The sequence below is a fragment of the Artemia sp. Qi Xiang Cuo genome, chromosome 7 (assembly GCF_049724085.1).
Source record: "Artemia sp. Qi Xiang Cuo chromosome 7, ASM4972408v1, whole genome shotgun sequence".
Classification (NCBI taxonomy): Eukaryota; Metazoa; Arthropoda; class Branchiopoda; order Anostraca; family Artemiidae; genus Artemia; species Artemia sp. Qi Xiang Cuo.
In genome coordinates this window covers 18,027,050-18,051,484 of record NC_142800.1, presented here as the reverse complement: position 1 = coordinate 18,051,484, position 24,435 = coordinate 18,027,050, and the positions used below count along the sequence as shown (strand labels likewise).

Here is a 24,435-nt window from a genome sequence, read left to right as displayed (position 1 = left end):
TCCCCAGGAACTGAACATGAGCTATTTCTGCTTGAAACCCCACTCTGTTGACAGGAGAAGAATAATTACCGGAAATCAGCTTTAAAAGAGTCTATGCCAGGAAAGCCAGCTTCCACTGTAACATCTCAACTTGAAAAGCAATTTCAGGACTGCTTTCACTCTCCATATCGCAAATCATTTCGCCACTTTCCAAAAACTAAAATAAGAGTACTCAGAAATCGTTTCTGACTAATTTTGCCACGAACAAGTCGAGATACAAAAGTGTTAAGACTAACAATGAAACGTGACGAATTTCGTTTATAGCAAAGTTTTACTACATAAAAAAGTTCATTATAGAATTTGCATAGGCCATTGCTCCCACGGGCGGATGTGCCTGAAAAAAAGAAGAATATAATTTTATACTGCGAATAAAACTCTCAAATAACTGCAAATATTAGTAGTGTATCCAAATACAATTGAAAAAGACGTAACGAACCTTCTAATCTTTTCTCTGCTATACTTATAGAGATTTCCTGTTCCAAATTTCCCACACTTAAGCTGTATAAGTAGGCTACAGAACGAAACATGAAATACATACAAGTAGGCCTATACACAGAAAATAATACACAGACAAACCAGCAAAGGGAATACTACTACGCTTTCTGTTAAAACACGTCACTATGCCTATTCATTTCCGATCAACACAGCTTTACATACTCCTTCTCCATCTCACCCTATTCGGAACTTCATTCTTTGATCCCTCCCAAGACAGCTTTCTTATCTCATAGCCTCTTCTAACCCCGCTCAAGGATTCACTACTCCTCATTTGGCTGAGGCCAATTTGAAAAAATAAAAATAATTTTTGGCAGCACATTAGCCGCGTTTCCTGATCCAATGATCTCAAATTTCTTTGATTATAAACGTGAGATTGAGCCTAACTTTTCTTTGAGTTTGACCTAGAAAGAAGGACTGAGCCGATTTTTCATTCTCTAGCCTAAACGAGTACATCTATAATAATGAGTTCGGAAATAAGCTTATAAAAAATTCATAAAAAATAATAACTGTAGAAAACTAGAGCAAAAAGAAGACAAACACTTCAAACAGGCCTGTCAGTGGTTCCCAGCCGACTTTGGGCCATATCCCACCTATCCCACAAAAAATCCCCCCTGTGATTTTCCAATTTTGTTATTCAAAACTTTACGTGTATTAACCTAAAGGAAGCTTAAAAGGCCATTAACTTGGTGTCTTTTTGGGGCCATCCACTAGGCATACTCTATATAAATAAAAAAAAATGTCTAAACACAACACCTTTCATACAATGTACAACGTCATTGCGATACTATGAAGTATCTTTTGTACTCTTTAAATGCATCCAAATGTGATCTAATTCACATAATTTTTAAAAAAATTAAGGCTCTAAAGCATAGTCATCCGAAGGGTGCACGTCCTGCCCATGATCCACCGAAATATTAGCATGCTCTACCGGTGGCGGCTGCGCCCCACCTTGAGATTCACCAGTCTATATTGAACTATTTTATCATTCAAACTTCAATGCATGTGTGTGAAGTCACAAAGCTTGGCATTGATTTAAATGGCTATTTAGGTCGTATATACTAAATTCTGGGGCGCCTAATTAAAATCCATTGCGGACCTGCATATACTGAACACAGTGGAGTAATCGATATACCCAATTTTCTAATAATTTAGTTTTCTGATGTTTGTCGGATATGTTGAAAGGTTTTGAGCTTTGCATAGATATATTTCATTTAGGGTTATTCAGGGTTTTGTTGTTTCTTCCTATTATGCTTCTAGATATTGATTGCACAGATACTTGGAAAATAAAGATTTTGATTTAAATCTCCTCTGTCACGTCTTAGAAGACGAAAAAGAACCTTTTCTTTTCAAAAATTAGTAAAGACTAATAGTTTTTCTGTCAAATCAGTCTTGAAACTCGGAAACAAAAAAAAAAAGAAAAAAAAAATGCAGAATAAGCCCCCACTCTGAAATCTTGGCTTTGTATTTTTCTTACAGGGAAAAGAGTGCATGGAGAATAGAAATAACTGTATGACTTGTGTCTCAAAATATATTTTCGTAACAAAACTGAGAGGCTTTTAATGTTGTCTTGCAAATTTATGCCAAGAAGAAAGGCATTGTATGACCTAGGTTAAGACGATATAGTTGTCAGTCAGACCTTCTTGTATTTATTTTTCCATTTTGTGAGCTCAGGCAATTCAAAAAGTAGAAAATCTGTACACAATCAAATGATCACTCCTTTTTTTTCTAGGTGACTAGATATAAGTGTCCATTTTTTTAGTTAGAACAGACACTCCATTCGATTGAATTTTGCAGCCCTGGGAAGACAAGATATAAAAATATGAACGTTTTGCTTTTAATATCTTAAAGACTCAGAAAACCTTTAACATTATAGCCATTAGTGATGCTATTTCCTGAGTTAAATTGCATTTTTCTAGCTGCAATTTTAGATAAGCGCTGGAGGTGAAAACCAAACAAAAACATAATAACTTCTTCCAGATAATGGAATCAAGAAAAAAATACTAGATAAGAGGAATACTTTTGCAAGATTTCTTTTCTAAATCAAAGAGTTTTTGTAAACAAATAACTAAACAATGAAAAAAGAAATGACAGAGATAGCAGAGAGAAAAAAGAATGAAAAGGGTGAATAAAGGATAAGGTCCATTGGCAGGAATCAAACAACAGTTTAGTGGATCTTGGATGGTATACACTGTGCATCAATACTACAATATTGATCAGAGTAAAAATTATTTTTAAATCAGACCGAAAAAAAAAACACTCAGCTAGTTTTTATTCCAACGCACCGTGCGAAAATTGCCAAATTGTTCTCAAATTTCGCGATTTACCTGATAAAGGACAATATTTCCAAGGGCATTTTAGAATGGATTTAGTCCAAATGATTCTAAGAAAATATATTTTAAGTTTTTTTTTTTGTGCATTAATCGTTATGTTGAAAGATTATCCTAATTGTTTTATAAGTTTAAGAATCAAAATATGCATTAAAACTACTTATAATCTTGTTCTTAATCCTGATTTTAATGCATATGATGTGAATTAAAATTTATATTTTATTATAGTTTGAATGGATGTATTAATTCTTAACTTACAAAGCCGCAATGATAATCTTTAAATATAGCTATTAATGCCTCCCTCCAAAAAATGATAAATGTTTTTTTTTTGCCACCGTGCACTAAATAATTTTTCGAATGCCAGGGATCCAATCTGCCAATGCCAACCGTAGCAAGCTTAGAGAGGCGGCATCAGTCCACTCAGATATTTTTGAGCGTCATAAGTCCAAAGGGAGAAAACAATTTATTTTCCCGCATACTAAATTTTACTCGATTGTACTAAATTGTAAACAAGGAGCAAAAAAAAAAAACAAAAAAAACCTAGTTCCAAAAATAAACTTGCTAGAGGTTTAATGATATTAAACTCACGTGAATGACAAAACCCACTCTTACCCATGAAGTCAAAAATTCTGTATCTCTCGTAGACTTTAAGGAAATAATTTTGGGAAAGTAAAGCTAAAAGTCCAAATTTCGAATTTTCATTTTTATGACCAATTTCGTGACTATATACGGCTGACCAGTTGTAATTAGAAAGGCATAACGTAATATTTTTGGAAAAACTAGATTTACGTCTATTTCTTCAAACAAAACAAGCTCTATTAGTTCGCTTAACCCATTTTCTCCTATCTTATTTTATTCCTTAGATATAGAGAAGTTTTCACTTTTTTGCGAAATATCCATTATTTCCCACTTGCAGAAATAGTAAGAAAATTGAGCTGTTTATATTAAAATTATTTTCCACATCCCCGATATCTAAGAAACATTTTTCCTTTTTCACCTTTCTTGTTTACAAAATGTTGCTTTTTGAATCAGCGAAGTTGAGTTTTCATCAAACCTTGCAGGACCCCACCGTCCTCTCAAAGCCTTTCTACTAAATTTAGTAATGGTGCTAACACTAGGTCCTCTTTCCAAACCGTTGTTTCCAAGTGCGCTTTTTTATTATTAGAAAAATCAAGATTTACTTTTCTTTAATATTCATTCAGCTCAAAACATAAGGCCGTACTGAAAATTCTCGTAATTTTAAACGTGAAAGAAAACAGAGTTTTAAGTTTTTATGCTGTTAGAACATTTTGTTCGCAGATTCTGATGAAAATTTTTGTAAAACACTTATGTAAACACAGTGTGTAGCTGAACAATGTCGCTTCATTCTAGTTTGTAATGCATAAAAACGTATATTTAAGCTGCAGATACTGTCATTTCGATTGTTTCAACCATATCTTTATATGACCTGGAAAATTTCTGAGTGATTGCTAAACTTAGAAAAATTTAAGGAATAGTTTTTTGGGAGGATGCACCATGGCTTCCAGGAATCTTGGTGATCTCTTCTAAGGAGCCAATTATTGCGGTGGAATGTTTTTATAGAGAATGAGAAACGATAGGTTCTATCATCCAAGTTTCCTTGCAAAAAATTTAGAAAAGCTTTGGCTTTCCATAAAACAAAACTTGCGTCCTGGATGAACTTTATTGGAGTAATGATTGTGGGACTGTTTTAACGACTTTTTAATTTTCGTTTTAATGGTCGCATTTTACTGTAAGTCTTTTTGTTTATTTATATATGTTTTGCTGAGGACCGCCCTTAGACATAGGTTTGAAAAATTCATTTAAGTTTCAAACAAGATTCACTGTCTTAAAAATTTTACCCAATTTTTTTTTTCTATTGTGTTTATGATGGAAAGGCATAGTAGCCTTCGCTGCTATTTCTTTCTCCCTTTGTAACTCACTGTCAAAAGATCTTGATGTATCCGCTTTTGTTTTAAGCATGGAGTTATAAAAACAACAAATTAAATAAGAAAGTAGCATTAGGTCAGAACTTACCACAGCTTCAAATGTTGTAAACGATGGCTTCATATCTTTTCCGTTCATGGTTATAAATGCACCTTTATTGCCCATCGAGTCACTGAAAAAAATGGATTGACTCATAAACTTCGATGTCTATAAGGATATACCCCAGGAAACAAAATCTCATACATAAAATGGCTTTTGGCACGAAATGATAAATAGCTTTTAAAAGCTATTTGGCCATACAAAATGTTTTGAGGCTTCACATAAGTAGGGGAACTTTTCTTTGCAATATTAAAACTATTCAAGCTAAAACTTCCTCACTAAAATTTCAGCTTTGACAGATTCTATATTCGACTTAGAATCAGGTTGCCTAACCTTTATTCGATTAATGCCCATAATCATAGTAAACAAACTACTAGTTCATTCTTTAAACTACTTGCAAATAAGCAAAACGCAGTATTATCAACCCCCTCCCCCTTCAAAAAAAGGGCACGCTTCAGTTCACTCATAATTTTGGTTTATGTTTATAATATTGTTGCAAATTCAAGTACTTTTTCTAAATGTTTGTCAAGTGAATCATAAATGATTATTTCCGTTACTGCTATTACCATAGCTCCTTTTTGTAAACGATCTAAAACGAAGTAGAACACCACTACAAAAAAACGGTCATCATGGTTGCGGTATCCGCCACTGCATATAAAGAACAACAAGTCCAGACCGAGGTCAAGATTGTTTCCCCCGCAAAAATTCCCATGACAATTCCCACCTGGAAAATTCTCACCAAATGTAAAATTGAGCAGCCGAAGAGAAGTTAAGACTAATAAAATAACAAAAAAAGGGGTATCATTTATGATCAAGGATGGGCGGTAGTTCATTCTGTAGGCAAGGAGGGGGATGCCAGATGCCTAACAGAGCGTATTTCAGTTCCTAATTTGTCTAGAATTTATTCCGTAAAGGAGGGAGACCCCCTCCTCAACCCCTACCACCCGTCGTGGTCGTAGAACTTCGAAAGATGCTCATTTAGTTGGAAATTGAGAGTTCTAGAGCCTTTTTTAGAAGTCAAAAATGATTGGAGATCAGCCAGCCCCTGTCCTAGAACTTTTTTTTTATCTGGTCCTTTTGCAACCCCTTTGGACATCATATCAACATTTCAAGGGTGAGCCCCAGGGATAAAGTTCGTAAATTCTTTACAGATATATTTCATAGTGGAAAAACAGGGGAGAAGGCATGTTTGATCTTGGGAGTCCAGTGGCGTGAAACACTCAGGAATTGTTTCTTGGTTAAAACAGCCATCAACATTTTGCTGTGAGAAGGAGGGGATATAAGCCCAAAAATTAACCATACAAACTTTTCCTGACCAATTTGAAAAGTATAGCCGTAAGTCCTTGGGTCAAGCGAACTAATATACAAAAAATATTGAAAGATCAGTCCTTTTGGAATTGGTCCCTCCTCCAACAAAGGGGGTTTAAAAAAAGCGCCAGATTTTTCCAATTGGCCTGAAAATTAAATAAAATTTTTGGCTAAGGGGACCCAATGCAGAATGAAAATAAAAAAATATTGCTTCCCCTCATAATGTAGTCCCCAACTTACTTCAAATAGAAGGGGCCATTTTAGAAACTTGAGAGGGGGGAGGGGTTATTCTATTAAAAATTGAAAGTTCTTCTGTCCTTTTTAAAGGCTGAGAGCTACTGGAGGATAATCAGCCACCCTCACAGTTCCTTTTCTTCTTTGCAGCCATCCTCTAAACCCTATGACATCGAATCTAATTTTGAGATATCTGTTTGGCTCAAAAACTGCGAATGTCTAATAAGTTTGCCTTCAGGGTTGATATCACCCCCAAAGCAGCAATGTTAAACTTTATCTTACTCTGCTATGGTAACTCAATCCCCCGAAAATAAAAATGTAAAAATAAATACCATACTATAAGACATTCGACACCACAAACACCGCCTATATTTTTGAATATCGGTGGAATATTCCAAAATTTCTTATTTTCTTCATTATTCTTATTTGTAACGTTTTCTTTGTGGCTACTCAATTTTCCATGGGGGAGGGAATTTTCCATAAAGGGCATGATATAAGGGGAAAATTTCCAGGGGATGGGGATAATTTCCCACAGATGGGGGGGGGGGAGGAAGCCTAGCACCGTATAGCCCAAAGTAAACAAAATATAAAAACGCACTGATCCTTCAGATAAATATAGAAAGAGGTATGGGTAGGGGGTAAGAGTTGATCTAACATCTTCCTTCATTTACACTAAGCCTGAATAAAGGTGGCGTGGGATGATACCTTCCTTCTTACTACAGGGCAATTTTTCTAATATTTACTTTAAAGCTTCATTTAACTTAACAGATTTGCTTCATATTTCATAATTACTTCATTCATAAACACGGTGATGTGTAAGTACACATCAACTATTATGAAGGTGGGTGGTGGGTCACTGTGTAGGTGTTGGGGGAGGCAGATATCGCAAAGAGAATGTTTTAATGCCTAAATATCCTACCTGTTATCGAGCTTTCAGATAAATACATTATGAATTTTAAGAAAGGAGGGGGGGGGGAGGTGGTAGAAATTGATATGTAGTCCCTCTTGATTCGCGGGAATATTTTTGTCTACGCCATCAGGCACATACGCAGGAATTTGTTTCGGGGGGGGGGGGCAAATCCTTCAAATTCCTCATTATGTGAGAAGTATAAGAAAATTATGGGAAAATAGAAAAATCGGGAGATTTCGGGGTGGGGGGGGCGGACCTGGAGCCCCCCCCCCCCCCCTGCGTACGTGCCAGTACGCCATAATAAAAAATACGTTTATCTACCCACCGGGACAGAGGTGGAAAAGAAAATGCAGGGCATCATGAGCCTCAACATGAAATTTCTTGGGGGGGGGGCAAGTGTTAACAGGAGCTTAGTTTTCAAGGATTTTAAAGGGTAACATTTCTCTTTTTCTATTTATATACAATGTTTTAACGTACTGAAAAAATATATATACAATGTACTGTGTTTAAAATCAGAGAACCCTACCGTAGAGGTCGTGATAGCTTAAGCCGCGTAGAAAATCGAAACTCCCGCAGAATTTCCACCCATATGAACAGTACTACCCCTTTCCGTCCAGCCAAAATTCTGCAGTGAAAATATTATTGGGGACTTATTCAACAAAACTAGCGAGAAACTAGAATAGAAAATAATTTCTGTTCCTTTGAAGTTTTAATGTTGCTTCTACTTTTAGTTGACAAACTTTTCTTTTATTTAACAACCAAATAAATCTTATCAAACAGACTGTTTCCGAGCTACAAGTTTCTCAGGAATGATTTATCGACGATTTCAAGGAAAATAGGGGATCATTTCAAAGATTAGCCTCAATCTCTAGACTTTTCAGGCTTTTAACAAGCGGTAACATTGAAGCAAGTATAATGCGCGCCTAAAACGAAACGACATATCTCACAACTTTCAAATTTTACAGGCGAGCGAAAAGAAACTGAATCCGATCCAACACAGTCCGTTCTGTCAAGAATAGAAAGGTAATAAAAAAAATATTTCCGGGACCCAGAGATGTACACCATTGTGGGGAATCTAAGCCCACCCAAAAAAACATAAATTCTTTCCAATTCCTGGGCCTTTCTTATTCAAAATCTCATTTTTTTTAAGGGCACACAAAAAAAAAAAAAAAAAAAAAAAAAAAAAAAAAAAAAAAAAAAAAATCCTTGCCAGGATTTGTCTTTCATTTTTCAAAATTGTGAGGTTTTTAGGGCAGTGTCACACTTCTGACAGTGTTGCCATGCTGAACCACGAAAGTAAATAAGTAAAAATAATTAGCTCAATTTGACCATCCTTTTAGTCCGTAAGAATAAAAAAAAAAAACCAGCAATCTATTGATTCCCACAGACAATATTCTCCTTTTTAAACGGTTTGTTAGCACATGATTATAGTTTTCTTTTGCTGATTCTTGACATCCCCCCCCCCACCCCGCTTGTTTTCTATAAAAAAGATTTAATTTGACGACCACTACTACCAAAACTATATTATATAATATAATATATTAAACAATAAATTACAGTCAGATTTAATTCCTGACTGTTTCCTATTTTTTCAAGGTATACATGATTGTGGAAGTTTCCACTTAACGAATTCAAGCACTCAGGTTTTTTCCTCTTCTGAGTACTTTAAGCTTTTCTTGAAGAAATTGTTTTGTTCAAGCATTTAAATATAAAAAAATGATAGGGTGTAGCTGAACAATAATAATCATATTAATAATAATTCATCTGCGACCCTCTAGACACATAGAAACAGTGTAGAGGGTATTAGGAGAAAAACGAAAGAAAAAAAAAGACCTGTCATGAGATATAGATAAAAACACAGCTATAAATAGCAAAAGTGTTTAAACGATTCATTCGAAAAGTTCTTTAAAAAAATCGTATTAAGGAAGACATACCAATAAAAAATTAACAGCTTTATCAGCAAACCTACAAGACATAAAATTTATTCTGGGAAATATAAAAAACACCTTATAGTCGGGAAACAAAGATCCGACCAAGTGAAAAAAGAATACACCTGGTTTGAAAAATACATTAGAATTATTAGAAAAATTAGAAATACATTAGAAAAATACATTAGAAAAAATACATAGAATACATTGTATTTGAAAAATACAATAAATTATGTTAGGTAGTATTGGAGCTATAGGCAATGCAGTTTTTTATAACAAACAGTTTCCCTTAAATCCTAAGAAGTAAATACCACTCTGAAAATCCGACCGTCCACTCCAAAAGTCGAGCAATCACTCTCCAATCATTTTTAATCTAGGGATAATAACTAGGGTTTAAAGCACAGATAAAGTTCTAGCCTTTTGAAGGAGTGGCAACGCCACAGAATCTGTCGTACTGTAGTTTTCCTAATGTCCTAAAGAGTAAATACCACCCTGAAAATGCAACCGTCTACTCCAACGGTCGAATAATCATTTTCCACTCGTTTTTACACTAGGAATAATAACTAGGGTTTAAAGTCCGGATCAATTTTAGCCTTTTAAAGGGGTGGCAACGGCGTCTGTCGCATTTTCTGTTTGTTTTAGGCTTTATTTCAGCATTCATAATTAATTCCGTTCTTTAAGTTTGATCTCTTATGCAAACTAATTTCTACTCGGATTTAAGTTTCAATTTTGATGTTGGTTTAACGCTATCAAGTAAACATGGAAAAGGCAGGTTACGGACAGGAACACAAATGAAATTTAATTGTTTGAAGTCATGATGAAATTTTGGGCGCCAAGGCAAGCAGAAGTAAGATAAAAATAACGTAAAAACAAGATGGATGTCACGCAACTGAATTAAACTAGCTCCCTCTACCCTAGCTACTACTATGTATAGCTTTTTGTTGAAGCAACGGAGAGAGAAGCAAAGGAAGCTTGCTTCCTCTTCTTTTATTGGTACTTTTCCCGTGTATCCAACCATTGTGATCTCTGTGTGGCAGTGACGCCAGTACAACTGTTGAAATTCAAACAATTGCAGTAAAATCACTGTCCGAAATTCAGTCAATGCCTCTCAATGTACAATTAATATTGGCGCTGTGATAACAGCAAAAAGTTTTATTACTTAAGGTTAATCAACTAAAAAATACAAATTAAAAAAAATCAAACTGAAAGATTCCGTTATCAATCACAGCAAATGAATTAATTTATAAATAGTAAAGTTCCAAATAAGAAGAATTCCCTTACCCCAATTCTTTCATGATATTAAAAAAATGAGTTTTTTTTCCAACTGAAAGTAAGGAGCAACATTAAAACTTCAAATGAACGTAATTTTTTACGTATATAAAGGGGTTTTTCTCGTCCTCAACACCTCACTCTTTACGCTGAAATTTTAGTACTTTTGAAAAAAAGGTTCTTATTGCTCCAATTAAACGACCCTTGTGTTTCAAGAGTCGTTCTTAAATAATAGGGGCACAATTCGAACTTTAGCGTAAAGAGTGAGGTGTTGAGGAGGAGGCAACCCCCTTAATATAATTAATAATTTCTGTTCGTTTTATGTTTTAATGTTGCTCCTTACTGTCAGTTGAAAAATCTTAGTGTTTTTTATTTAATTTCTGATCGTATTTTTTTTAATTCCAGGAAATCTGGCCCCACCTACATGGAGAAATACCCTCCCCACGAATATACCCTCTAAACAATTCAATCCCGGTGAAAATTTACCCGAGACAATTACCCTTGACAACTCCACGCGTAAAATTGACACGGAAAAGAGAAAGCAACAAATATAAAAAGAATTTTGTACAGGAATTCTCGCAAATTCCTCCAGTGTATAATTTCATCTGACAAGTTCACCCTCTAGAAAATTCCCTCCCTATGGAAAGTTCTCCCGTGAAAAAAAACCCAGAAAATTCGTCTTCCCACCCTAAAATGTATGCATGCTTCCCAATAACAAATACTATGCGTAAACAATGGACAATTTTTATACCTTAAAAACCTTTCCCCTGGGGCTGTGGGGGGGGGGGGGGGTCATGCTGCATCCAAAGGCATAGTCATTGGGCCTTTCAACTAGGATGAACAAAATGGCCATATAAAAATTTTAATCGGATGATTTTGGGGAAAAAGGGAGACGGGGCCTATTTGCCATCCAATCTTTTTGGTCACTCAAAACGGGCACATGAACTTTTAATTTCCGTTCGAATGAGCCCACTCACGATATTCTAGGCCAACAGGGTCGATACGATCACCCTTGGGAAAACACGCATCCGTGATTTTTCTTCTGGCAAACAATAGCCTACAAAATTCAACATCTTTGCAGATAAAAGCCTCTACAATACGGCCTAAACATAAAAGCCTTTATGCAGATAAAAGCCTCTGAAGCCTCTACAATACGGTTCTCTGATACGCTGCATCTGATGGTGTGATTTTGATTAAGATTCTGTGACTTTTTGGGGGTATTTCTCCCTTTTTTTGAATATACGGCACATTTTCTCAGGCTCGTAACCTTCGATGAGTAAGACTAAACTTAATGAAACTTATCTATTTGAAATCAGCATAAAAATATGATTCTTTTGATATATCTATTGGTATCAAAATTCCGTTTTTTAGAGTTTCGGTTACTATTTAGCCGGGTCGCTCCTTACTTACAGTTCGTTACCACGAACTGTTTGAAAAGACCTACTCATCTTTTTTTTTGAAAATCAAGGCATGTTTACACTAACATAGATTTCAACTCCTAATCAGCTCAATCCTAGTTTCCCTAATGTGTATTAAACCTTAGCTATCAGAAATGCTTAGCCCAGAGTTCTAGAATTGTTAAAATGAACAGCTCCAAAAAAAAAACATTAAGTTTTGGAACAAAATGACGGAAATAATAAAAGTAAAAAAAAATTAGCTACTTTTTTCATCAAATAAAATTCACATGAAATAATTAAGACGAATTTCAAAGCATCAACCAGAGGCTATTTATGTACAAGACTCAACCACGACTTAACTCTCTGCATTCCCGACCATAAATCCTTGGGGGGAGGGGGAGGGGTGTATATGATGATGTACTTGGTTTCATTCTTAAATAAATCTTTTCATCTATCTATCTAATCGTTTCTTAGAAATAAAACGACGCTTTATTTTCCCAAGTAAGTTCCAAGACACTGCCAACATAAAAGCGTTCTTTTAACGCTTTTGAGAAATAAATTCTATGCAAGGAATCGATATAAACTGCTTATTTTCCGAACATAAAAGCGAATACGAGACATTTCATTGACTGCTATTCTTAGTCTACTAATGGAAAACGATATCGTTTCCGAGTATTTGACAAATCAGTTCGCTTTTGTTGTTGAAAAGTTTTGGAAAATTGCTGATACTTTTTTTTTAATGTAAAATAGGATTAGTCAAAAAGCATCGTCGCCAAGATTGAATTAGAAATAACAAAGAAAATTTTCCAAAAAATTTCTGTTGCTTAGCATTCCCAGTATTTAAAGGAGGGGGTGGGTAGACCCTATATTTGAAAGATGACCCTTCGTTAGACATCCCAAAATTTAGACCTTTCGTGAGACACCTTTAATCGAAGTGCAAACTCCAATTGTTGGATGATTGGCTTCAGCCAAATAATCAGGGGATGACGATTTTGGCTTCCGAATTCCAGTGTGATAGACGTCACAAGATATCGATTCCGAGCCATATTAAGGTTTACTGTTGATCTGTATTTACCAGTCAAAACTTTCCCATAATACTTAATTAGTTGGCTCTAGTCAGCTAATTAGGGGATGCAAATTGTGGCCAAAGAGGTTCAGCGTGATAGAAGGCACAGAATGTGGTTGTCAAGCCATTTTGGTGGTTACTATCGATATGTATTCACAAGTCTTAACTTTCTGGATGTCTCAATAATTCTCCAAAAACTGTGAAAAAAATTCTTTAAAACAGAAATAGAAGATATCAAGCCCTACCAATTTACCCTTTTAGATAAACATTATTTTTGATGTATACAAATATTTAAAAATAAGTTTATTTTAACGAAGATCTAGCGATCGAATGTTTAGCTAAGTCCTATGCAAATGCATTTTGACAATGAAACCCTTCCCCTGCATGAAACTCGTCGTGTATACTTATTGTAAAGCCAAAATACGCGATTGTACGGAAAAAAACAAAATATGCAAACGTAGTAGTTTTATGCAAAAAAAGTAGTTTTTTATTCATCCAAAACAATTTCAGGCCAAGAAAGACGAGTCTTGGGCGCTAAACAAAAGAAAGGATAACATAGAGTTCTTAAAGGTATAATTGTCGAACCCGGCTTTGTGAAGTAAAAATATAACATGGTAATATCTGTTCCAATAAAACATGCCATTAAATAAAAATATACTCAAGCTTACCAGTAGTTAGGAGCAGAAAATACTGTGATACATTTGCCATCATGAGTAACTTCATATCCTTCAGCTTTAACTTCATGACTTCTAATAATACAATCTAAAGAATTGTCATCTAAAAATTGAGTGGTCACATCCGGACCAAACTGACAGCCCACTCCCCTTTTACTAGGTGACCTTCCAGGCTGGGGCTGAGGATCAGACCAAAGGAGTTCACACATTATACCTAGAAAATTGTGGGTGTCAGAAATGGAAACGGTGCCATTAAGTTATAATCAGGTACTTGCAATGAGTAGGCTCTAGGGTATGGGAAAGACTAGCTGGTATATAATTCCTGTCATTTCACAAAAATGTTCAATTACAGATATAGCGTTTTGACACCTTATCTGAATAGAAAAACATTTTGTTGCCCAAGACACAAATCACGACAGGTGAAAATGACAAAATGAGAAAACGAGAAAGCGTGAGGGAACGAAAAAAATGAGGTAAGTCACAACCAGTGAAAAAAGAGGGGGAAATTAAAGTATTTCGGCCGAGACCTCTATTCAACAGTCCTTGCACAAAATAAATTCAAACTTAAAGCTTAATCCGTCATTCGATATCGATTTTTTTTTATTCTTTTGCCTTTTCATCGTTTCTGAAGAATCTCGTCTAGTTTAGTTTTAGTTCTTTAAGGTCGGTCTTTTATATTATCCTGTGGGATTTTTCTATAATTTTTTTTCCTTATTTATGCACTAAAAACGGTTTAGCAGAGGTTTTTCTTCGTTCTCTTATCTTTAACCGTTTGTTATTCCTAGCCAGTGTGTTTTCATAAATTATCCATATATTCAGATATCACAACCTTTTGGACTGAAATTAAATAAATGAGTAAAACCGCACTGTATTGAAAACAGATAAAACAAACGTTTACCATAAACAAGCAAAAACGAATAGGAGCGCATATACAGACGCGCAAGTAGACACAAAAATAAGCTATCGATAATCATAAGCAGCGCAATAGCGCTGCCTAAGTAAAGAACGATGTTGGCACAATGTATTATTCATTTTTTTGTTTCCATACCCGGGCACTTCGTATCGAAGTAGTTGTCGTAGAAGCTTCGAAAAGGGCAGATTGGATTGCAAATGGGAGTGGCTAGTGCCCTTTTTAATAGTCGAAAGTGGTTGAAGGGCAACTAGCCCCCCCCACACGCCCATGATTCCCCAAAATAAATCAAATCAAAATTTTGAGATAGCCATCTTGTCAGCGTAGTTGATTTCCAGATAGAAAATATGTTTTTGAGGAGGACACTCCCCCACAACCCTCGGGGCAAGGGTTTTAAGTTATGCCCTGAGGGCATATAAGAACGATGTTGGCACAACGTTTTTTTTTCCTTTAGAGCAGCGCACTTCGTATAGAAGAAGTTGTCGTAGAAACTCCGAAAAGGGCTCATTCAATTGGAAATTGGAGTGGCTTGTGCCTTTTTTAATAGTCAAAAGTGTTTGGAAGGCAACTAACACCCCTTCCATGCCCACCATTTCCCGAAACACATCCAATCAAAATTTAGAGATAGCCATTTTGTTAAGAGTAGTTGATTTCCAGATAGAAGTTATGTTTATGAGGAGGACACACCCCCACAGTCCTCAGGGCAAGGGTTGTAAGCTAAGCCCTGGGGGCATATGAAGTTTTTATAGAAGGAGTTGCCGTAAAAACATCAAAAAAGTCTCATTTGATTGGAAATTCAAAGGGCTAGAGCTTTTTTTAATAGTCGAAAGTGATTGGAGGGCAACTAACCTCCCTCTCACGCGCAGCTTTTCCCCAAACACATCCAATCAAAATTTTGAGAGAGCTATTTTATTCAACGTAGTTTTAGGTTCTGTAAATTCGGTCTTTGAGGATGACAAACCCCTCACAGCCCTCAGGGCAAGGGTTGTAAGTTAGGCCCTGGGGACATATAAGGTTTTTATAGAGCGCGTTGTCGTAGAAACTTCAAAAAAGGCTCATTCGATTAGAAATTGAAATGACTAGTGCCCTTTTTAATAGTCAAAAGTCAATGGAAGGCAATAAACACCCCGTCTACGCCCACAATTTCTCCAAATACATTCAATAAGAATTTTTAGATAGTCATTTTGTTCCACGCAGTTTAAAGTTCAGAAAATTATTCCTTTGAGCAGGACACTCCCCCAACAGTCTGCAGGGCAAGGGTTATAAGTTATGCCCTGGAGGCATATAAGTTTTTATAGAAATCTTTGTCGTAGAAACTTGAAAAAGGGCGCATTCGATTGGAAATTCAAAGGTTTTTATTGAAATCTTTGTCGTAGAAACTTGTAAAAGGGCTCATTCAATTGGAAATTCAAAGGGCTAGTGCCCTTTTTAATAGTCTCGAAAGTAATTTGAGGGCAGCTAACCCCCCTCACACGCCCACCTTTTTCCCAAACACATCCAATCTTTTTCAATCTTCAAATTTTTAGATAGCCATTTTATTCAACGTAGTTGAAAGTTTTTGAAACTAGGTCTTTAAGAATGACAACCCCTCCACCCCTCACAGCCCTCAGGGGAAGGGTCGTAAGTTATGACCTGGGGGCAGATAAGGTTTTTTTTTTATAGAAAGCGATGTTGTAAAAACTTCAAAAAGGGCTCATTCAATTGGAAATTGAAAGGGGCTAGTGCGCTTTTAATAGTCGAAAGTGATTGAAGGGCCACTAACCCCCCTTTCACGCCCACCATTTCCCCAAACACATCCACCAAAATTTTGAGATATCAATTTTGTTCAACGTACTCGAAAGTTCTGAAAATTGTGTCTTTTAGGATGATAACCCCATCAGAGCCCTCAGTGCCAGGGTTGTAGATATGCCCTGGGGGCATGTAAGGTTTATATTGAAAGTTGTTGTAGAAATTTCAAAAAGGGCTCATTTGATTGAAAATTGAAATTGCTCTTTTTAATAGTCGAAAGTGAATGGAGAGTAATTAACCCCCCTCTCACGCCCACCATTTCCCCAAACACATTCAATCAAAGTTTAGAGATAGCCATTTAGTTCAACGTAGTTGAAACTTCTTGGAATTACTTATTTAAGGATGACAAACCCCTCAGAGCCCCCAGGGCAGAGGTTGTAAGTTATACCCTGGGGGCATATAAGGTTTTTATAGATAGAGTTGCAGTAAAAACTTCAGAAGGGGCTCATTTGATTGGAAATCGAAAGGGCTAGTGCCTTTTTTAATAGTTGAAATTGACTGGAGAGCCACTAACGCCCCTTTCACGCCCACCATTTTCCCAGACACATCCAATCAAAATTTTGAGATAGCCATTTTTTTTTAACGTAGTTGAAAGTTCTGGAAATTAGGTCTTAGAGGATGACAACCACCCTCACAGCCCTTAGGGTAAGGGTTGTAATTTATGCCCTGGGGGCATAAGGTGTTTATAGAAAGAGTTGTCGTAGAAACTTAAAAAAGGGCTCATTCAATTGGAAATCGAAAGGCCTAGTGCACTTTTTAATAGTCGAAAATGATTGGAAGGCTTGACATTTTTATAGTAAAGATCGATGTGGGTATAATGTACTATTTTTTGTTGTTGTTGTTGTTTAGACCAGGCCAGAACACAATTTGCACTTTACTGAAAAAAATATAAATGAATGTGCATTATTTGATTTATTAAAGTTATAAAAGTAAAAACATTTATATTTCAGTAAAGTGCAAATTATGTTCTGGCCTTGGGAAAGCATAGGGGTTTTGAGCCCAACTTCTGTTAATTTCTGCTCGTTTTGAGTTTGACTCGGTTATTTATAGTAATTTCTATTTGTTTCTGGTTTCATTTATTAATCGATGCTGATTTGTGGTAGTTTCATGCTTGGTAGATTATTGGATTTTAGTTTTCCTCATTTTTGGTTTAATGGAGTTCCTTACTTTTCTTTGAAAAACATATTTTGTGGAAAATTTTTTTTTAATTAATAAAGAAAATAAAGAGAGAAACAAAATTAGAATACCCGAATATACACCCCCCAGTCATCTAACAAGAGTAGCAATAATCCACCAGATAATAGAGCAGAAGACATAAATAACCGCTTCTGCATGCTTCAAACCTTTGCAAGTGGCGTGAAAGGAAAAGCACATGGTCCCTGCCCAGTATTTGACAACTTTTCATAACACCCAGTGCCTCTAGTCCTACAAATTAATAAAAATTAATTACACAGACACTACTAACATAGGAGTGCTAATTGGGATTTATCGCACATTTTTCATAATGATGGTCACGTACAAAAAAGGCGAAAAAACATATCCAACATACACATGAAAAGATCATTCAGTAACGAGCTGAATAAAAATGACGACTTTCGTAGCTTTCAGGATAAAGGAAAAGAGATCGCTGGATAAAGGAAATTTTCATCTGGATAGGAAGGACAATCATTCTTTTCAGAGATTAATTAAAAAGAACTTTCCAAAAATAAGTTTTTCAAAGAAAAGTAAAGGGCATTTTAAACTTAAGCTTAGCAGATGAAAATACCAGTTAAAATCCAAACTCAAAACGACCAGACATGACTATTGAAGAATAAATGAAACCCAAACCGAACAGAAATTAAATAAACAATCACAAGAAAAACACACAACAAGTTATAATATAAATGAATAGATAGATCTTAGAGCGATTAATGCTTAGATTCAATATGAAAATCAAGTTTAAAACGAAAAAAAAAATTGCTACTGAAGTATAAATGAAACTTAAAACGAACAGAAGTTAAATAAACAATCAATGCAAACAAACATACAATAGATATTAATGTAAATGAATAAATAAATCTTAAAACGAGTGAAACTTAAATTTATTATGTAAATCAAGCTTGAAACGAACAGAAATCAATTTAAACAAGAGTTTGGGTATCGCCTCCTTCTCTCACTGTAAAAGTCTAAAACCTACTGCGTCATTGGCGCATTACTGAAAACCTATTTTATTACAATTTTTTTTTTTTACTTAATATTGAAAATAAACATTAAAATGATAGTAATATTTTGAACTGATGAGCTTTCAGCAATTAATATCATTATACATCAAATTTTCCGTTTAATTTATTAGTTCTTTCTTAAGTTTTTCCAGACGAATATAGTTTCACTACAAACAAGAGTTTGGATACTGCCCCCTTCCTTAACTGTAAATAAAAACCAAAAGCCTACTGCGTCATTGGCGCTTCACTGAAAACGAATTATATTCCAAATATTTTCTTTTCCAGTTCTTACAACATTGAAAATAAAAATAAAATTGGAGTGAATTAAATTCTTGAGCTGATGGATCTTTCAACAACTAATATCATCATATATCAAATATTCAATTTGATGTTGTTTATACTTTCCAAGACTGTTCAAGACGCATATAGTTTTCAGTAAAGCGCCAATGACGTATTGTTTGCATTGATTGTTTATTTAATTTCTGTTCGTTTTAAGTTTCATTTATACTTCAATAGCAAAATTTCTTTCATTTTAAACTTGACCTTCATATTCAATCTAAACATTACTAAATTTAAGATCTATTTATTTATTTATATAATTACTTGTTGTATGTTTTTCCTACGATTGTTAATTTAAATTCTGTTCGTTTTGGGTTTCATTTATTCTTTAATAGTAATTTCTGGTCGTTTTGAGTTTTAATTTTAAAAGGTGTTTGTATCTTCTGAATTTAAGTTTAAAATGGCCTTTACTTTTCTTTGAAAAAATTATTTTTCGGAAAGTTTTTTAATTAAATTTTGTTCATTTTTTATTACAAAAAGTTTCAATTTTTTAAAAATTCCTTATTTCAAAATCAAACTAAAAAAAAAAAAAAAAAATCAAAGTTTCATAGAATTAGCAAGACTGGCACCAAAGTAACGAAATCAAAGTGAAAAAAGTTTGCCCCCTTTGAAGGTTATACGACGACCCCTTCTATATGAAGTGCCAATGGGAAAAAAATAAATGGAGTGTGGGGGGAGGCTAGCTGCCCTCTGATCACTTTTTACTCTTAAAAAGTGAATTACAACTTTCAATTTCCAATCAAGTGAGCCCTCTATGAATTTTATACGAGCATCCCTTCCATAACCACCAGATATGCCCCCAGGACATAACTTAAAACGCCTACCCTCGGGCCCTGGGGGGCTGTGTCGACACCAGAGTTTTTGTTATCTGAATTTTGAACAATTTTTAACAAAATGTCTATCTCAAATTTTTTATCTGATACATTTAGGGCGTGGATGTGGGGGGGGGGGGCGAGTTGCCCTCCGATCTCTTTTTGACTCTTAAAAAGTGAACAAGAAATTTCAGTTTCCAATCAAATGAACCCTCTCCGAAGTTTATACGAGTTTCCCTTCCATAGAAACGATACATGCCCCCAGAGCATTACTTACAACGCCTGCCTCCGGGCCCCGTGGGGTTACGTCGACACAGGAGTTTTTCTTATCTGACCTTTGAATTATTTTTAATGAAATGGCTATAAAAAAATTTTTATGGGATAGGCTTGGGGAAAAAAGGGTGTGTGGGGGGGGGGGCTAGTTGCCCTCGGATATCTTTTGACTCTTAAAAAGTGAAGTAAAACTTTCAATTTCCAATCAAATAGGCACTCTCTGAAGTTAATACGAGCATCCCTTTCATAAGAACCATACACACCCCCAGGACAACACTTACAACGCCTACCCCCTGGGCCTTGTGGGGTTGTGTTGACACCGGAGTTTTTGCTATCTAATTTTTGCGCAATTTAAAGAAAAAACTGGCTGTCTCCAAATTTGTAGTGGATGGGTTTGGGGAAAAACGACATGAAGGGGGGGGGGCTAGTTGCCCTTAAACTTTGACTCTTAAAAAGTTAACTAGAACTTTCAATTTCCAATCAAATGAGCCCTCTATGAAATTTATACCAGCATCCCTTTCATGAGAACCATACATGGCCTTAGAGCATAACTTAAAACGCCTTCTCCCGGGCCCTGGGGGTTGTATTGACACCGGGGTTTCTTATCCGACCTTTAAACTTTTTTTTTTACCAAAATGTCTATCTCAAAATTTTCATCGGATGGGTTTGGAAAAAGAAGGCGCGGGGGGGGGTAGTTGCCCTCGGATCTCTTTTGACTATATAAAAGTGAACTCGAACTTTCAATTTCCAATCAAATGAGCCTTCTCTGAAGTTTATACGAGTATCTCTTTCACAGAAACCATATATGCCCAAGGGCATAACTTATAACCCCTGCCCCGGGCCCTGGGGGGTGTGTCGACACCTGAGTTTTTGTTATCTGACTTTTGAACAATTGTTAACTTAATGACTACATCAAAATTTTTATCGAGTGCATTCGGAAAAAAAGGCCGTGGAGGGGGGGAGCTATTTACCCTCCGATCTCTTTTGATTCTTAAAAAGTGAACTAGAACTTTCAATTTCTAATCAAATGAGCCCTCTTTGACGTTTATACAAGCATCCCTTCCATAAGAACTATATATACTCCAATGGAAAATTGTGTAACGCCTGCCCCGAGATCCTAGGGAGTTTTTTTGACACCGAAGTTTTTGTTATCAAACTTTTGACATTTTTTTAACAAAATAACTATCTCAAATTTTTTTTACATTTTTTTACGCTTAAGAAGTGAACTAGAACTTTTAATTACCAATCAAATGAGCCCTCACTGAAGTTTATGCGAGCATTCCTTCCATAAGAACCATATATGCCCCCAGGGCATAACTTATAACCCTTACGCGGAAGACCTTTGGGGGGGGGGGGAGTGTCATGCTCAAAGATATAATTTCCAAAACTTTCAACTACGTTGAACAAAATGGCTGTCTCAAAATTTTGATTGGATGTGTTTGGGGAAATGGTGGACATGGAAGGGGTGTTAGTTGCCTTCCAATCACTTTCGACTATTAAAATGGCACTAGCCATTTAAATTTCCAATCAAATGAACCCTTTTTGAAGTTTCTACTACAACGCTTTCTATAAAAACCGTATATGCCCCCAGGGCATAACTTACAACCCTTGCAAAAAACCAACAAAGAGAAAAATCTCAGTTAAAAAAAAAAAAAAACAACAACAAACGAAACTGCGGCCAGTGGAGAGAAAAGAAACGAAAAATGTAAAACAACACGGATATTTCGCCTGTATCCAAACAAGGCGTCTTCAGCACGAAAGAAGACAAGAGGAACACGAAAAAAAAACAAGCTAAAAAAAACTAAAAAACCAATAAAAACACCACCAAAAAAATATAAAATTGACGCAAACTGATCCACGTAGGGAAAAGATGCTATTATAGAGTTTCTTCAGTGAGGACACCAGAGTAACTGAGGAAAAAAAAATTAAAATTTTTATTCGACGTGTTTGGGGGAAAAGGTGGGCGTGAGAGGGGAGTAAGTTTCCCTCCAATCACTTTCGACTATTAAAAAGGGCACTAGCCCTTTGAATTTCCAATCGAATGAGCCCTTTTTGAAGTTTTTATGAAAAAGCTTAATTAAGTGAATATCTTCTGCTATAAAAAAAAAAAAAAAAAAAAAAAAACTGAATTCTCTTTTTAGAATTATGCCTTTTCATGATTTCTACAATTTTGGCGTCAATCTGACTTGCTTAATTTTCCTAAGCCCCATCCCAAAAGATAAGGATTGATATAAAAATCAATAAAAAAAACTTTTTAAGCAATTGAATGTTTTGTTCCAAAATAATTTAACGAAATCCATACTAAGATGCAATTAAACACTCTCTGTAATCAAATACAAACAATCGCAAAAAATAACAAGGACTTTTTTATTTGCTGATAGTTTGATCATCAAAATCAAAACAGGCAACGAATCTCCTTTTTAGAATTCGTTTCCGTTTTTGCTTTGAGTTTTCCGATTCCTGTATATAGCATTTTCTTCTGAATAAGAGTACCTTTTTTTATATGATGAAAATAAATCGGTTGGTAGAAATAAAATGGTGGAACAAATGACAGCTTGGAGGAGGAAGGGAGTAGGCCTACGGGCCCAATGGCCTTACTTCGTGTGCCTTAATCGTGCAGATTTGGAGTCCGCATACGACTAGTATTAACAATCTTACTTATTAACAATCTTCCGGTCTTACTAGGGCAGCGCTGCTTATGATATGTAACCTTTCCCTATTATTATTATTTGAAAAAAACTAGGTTCTCTAAAGAGTTAAAGAGGCTGAGTCACAAGTTCGAACCTTAAAACGTACAGGGACTGGAAGGTACAGTTGGGGGGCTGCCACCCCCCAAACCCCCCGCTTTCGCAGCCTTTAAATAAAAAAAAAATTTTAAACTAAAAGTAAGGAGTGACATTAAAACTTAAAACGAACAGAAATTATTCCGTATATGAAAGGGGTTGTGCCCTCCTCAACGCCTCGCTCTTTACGCTAAAGTTTTTATTGTTTAAAAAAAAGAGTTGTGAGAAAGTCAAACTTTAGCGTAAAGAGCGAGGCGTTGAGGAGGGCACAGCCCCTTTCATATACGGAATAATTTCTGTTCGTTTTAAGTTTTAATGTCGCTCCTTACTTTCAGTTGAATTTTTTTTTTATTTTAAGACTGCGAAAGCGGGGGGTTTGGGGGGCGGCAGGCCCCCAACTGTACCTTCTAATCCCTGTACGTTTTAAGGTTCGAACTTGTGACTCAGCCTCTTTAACTCTTTAGAAAACGTAGTTTTTTTCAAATAATTTCTGCACGTTTTTGTACAGTTTATTACTTATTATTGCTTGACTAACTGTTAGATGATTGTGTATTATTCTTTTCTTTCTCGACAGGGTGTTTTAAGTTTAAAAAAGAAACTGAGTTTCTTTTTTAAACTTTAAATTCAATATATAAAAAATTTCCTCTGACGGTGAATCGAACCCGGGTCTTCCGCCTGCCAGTCAGGAGTATCGACCGCTGTACTAAAGAGACACAATTGTAATTGTTTTATAGTAAGTGGAATCTATTTTTGACGCAAGCAAACCCCCACAAAACTTGATATTTGGTTTTTGGAAAACAGGGAAAGAGTGATCAGATTGATCTGAACTTTCGAGGATAAGCTCCCAGTCCCCAGGAAAGCTTATCCTTTAAATTTCAGCCCGATCAGACAGCGTTAAAGGGGGGCTGTGGTGGGAAAAATTAACATGGGCTCTTATTGGAAAACGAGGTTTTTCGTAAATGTAAATTCGGGGGATAATTTTTTCGGTCTGAAAATATCAAACGGCCCTAACAGGTTAAATTCTGCTTTGAATGAGTCCTCATTCACCCGGATCAGTTGCCAGCTGTGGCCTGTAGGCGTGGCTAAGAAGAAAAAAAAATTTTGAACTTTAAGTGGCTATATTTGGTTTTTGGAAAACAGGGAAGGAGTGATCGAATTGAGCTGAAATTTCGAGGATAAGCTCCCGGGCCCCAGGAAAGCTTAACCTCTAAATTTCAGCCCAATCAGACAACGTTAAAGGGGGGCTGTGGTTAGAGGGTCGAAACTTCCGGCCCACTTTTACCCATTAAGATAAAGTCGGAGGGGGGTGAAATTTTGCACGTTTCTTAGTTTGAGCTTGGGCTACAAAATGCGATTACCGCTGTCTCTCTGCGACTACTAGGACTGGAAATCGCTTAACATTGTGGTGGGTCGCCTCTTTATAGAGGCACAAGTGTGCCTCCTTGAAAAAAAACTTTTGAAAGAGAAGAACGGCATTGAGACTTAAAAAAAAAAATAGCCCGTGAATGAGGGGGGCGGCTACCACTTCATTCAGCCCACCATACTTTACGGCAAGGTGTAACCAGTGCTTAACTAAACATTGCTCAAACAAAAACGCCTCAAAAATGGAAGAGCTTACTGAAGCACAATTCCTTCTGTC

The 24,435-nt window shown here is 35.8% G+C and overlaps 1 protein-coding gene across 1 annotated transcript in view; it reads right to left on the bottom strand.

Moving 5' to 3' along the window:
* Positions 1-208: 208 nt before the first annotated feature.
* PpD3 (protein phosphatase D3) overlaps positions 209-24,435 on the bottom strand; it is a 132,374-nt gene continuing 108,147 nt past the window's right edge. The window contains exons 9-11 of the mRNA XM_089091409.1: positions 13,685-13,904; positions 4,896-4,977; positions 209-373 (exon numbers count right to left, since the gene is read on the bottom strand). Of these exons, the coding sequence (XP_088947535.1) occupies positions 314-373; positions 4,896-4,977; positions 13,685-13,904 (362 nt within the window). The 3' untranslated portion in view covers positions 209-313. The remainder of the gene's footprint in view (positions 374-4,895; positions 4,978-13,684; positions 13,905-24,435) is intronic.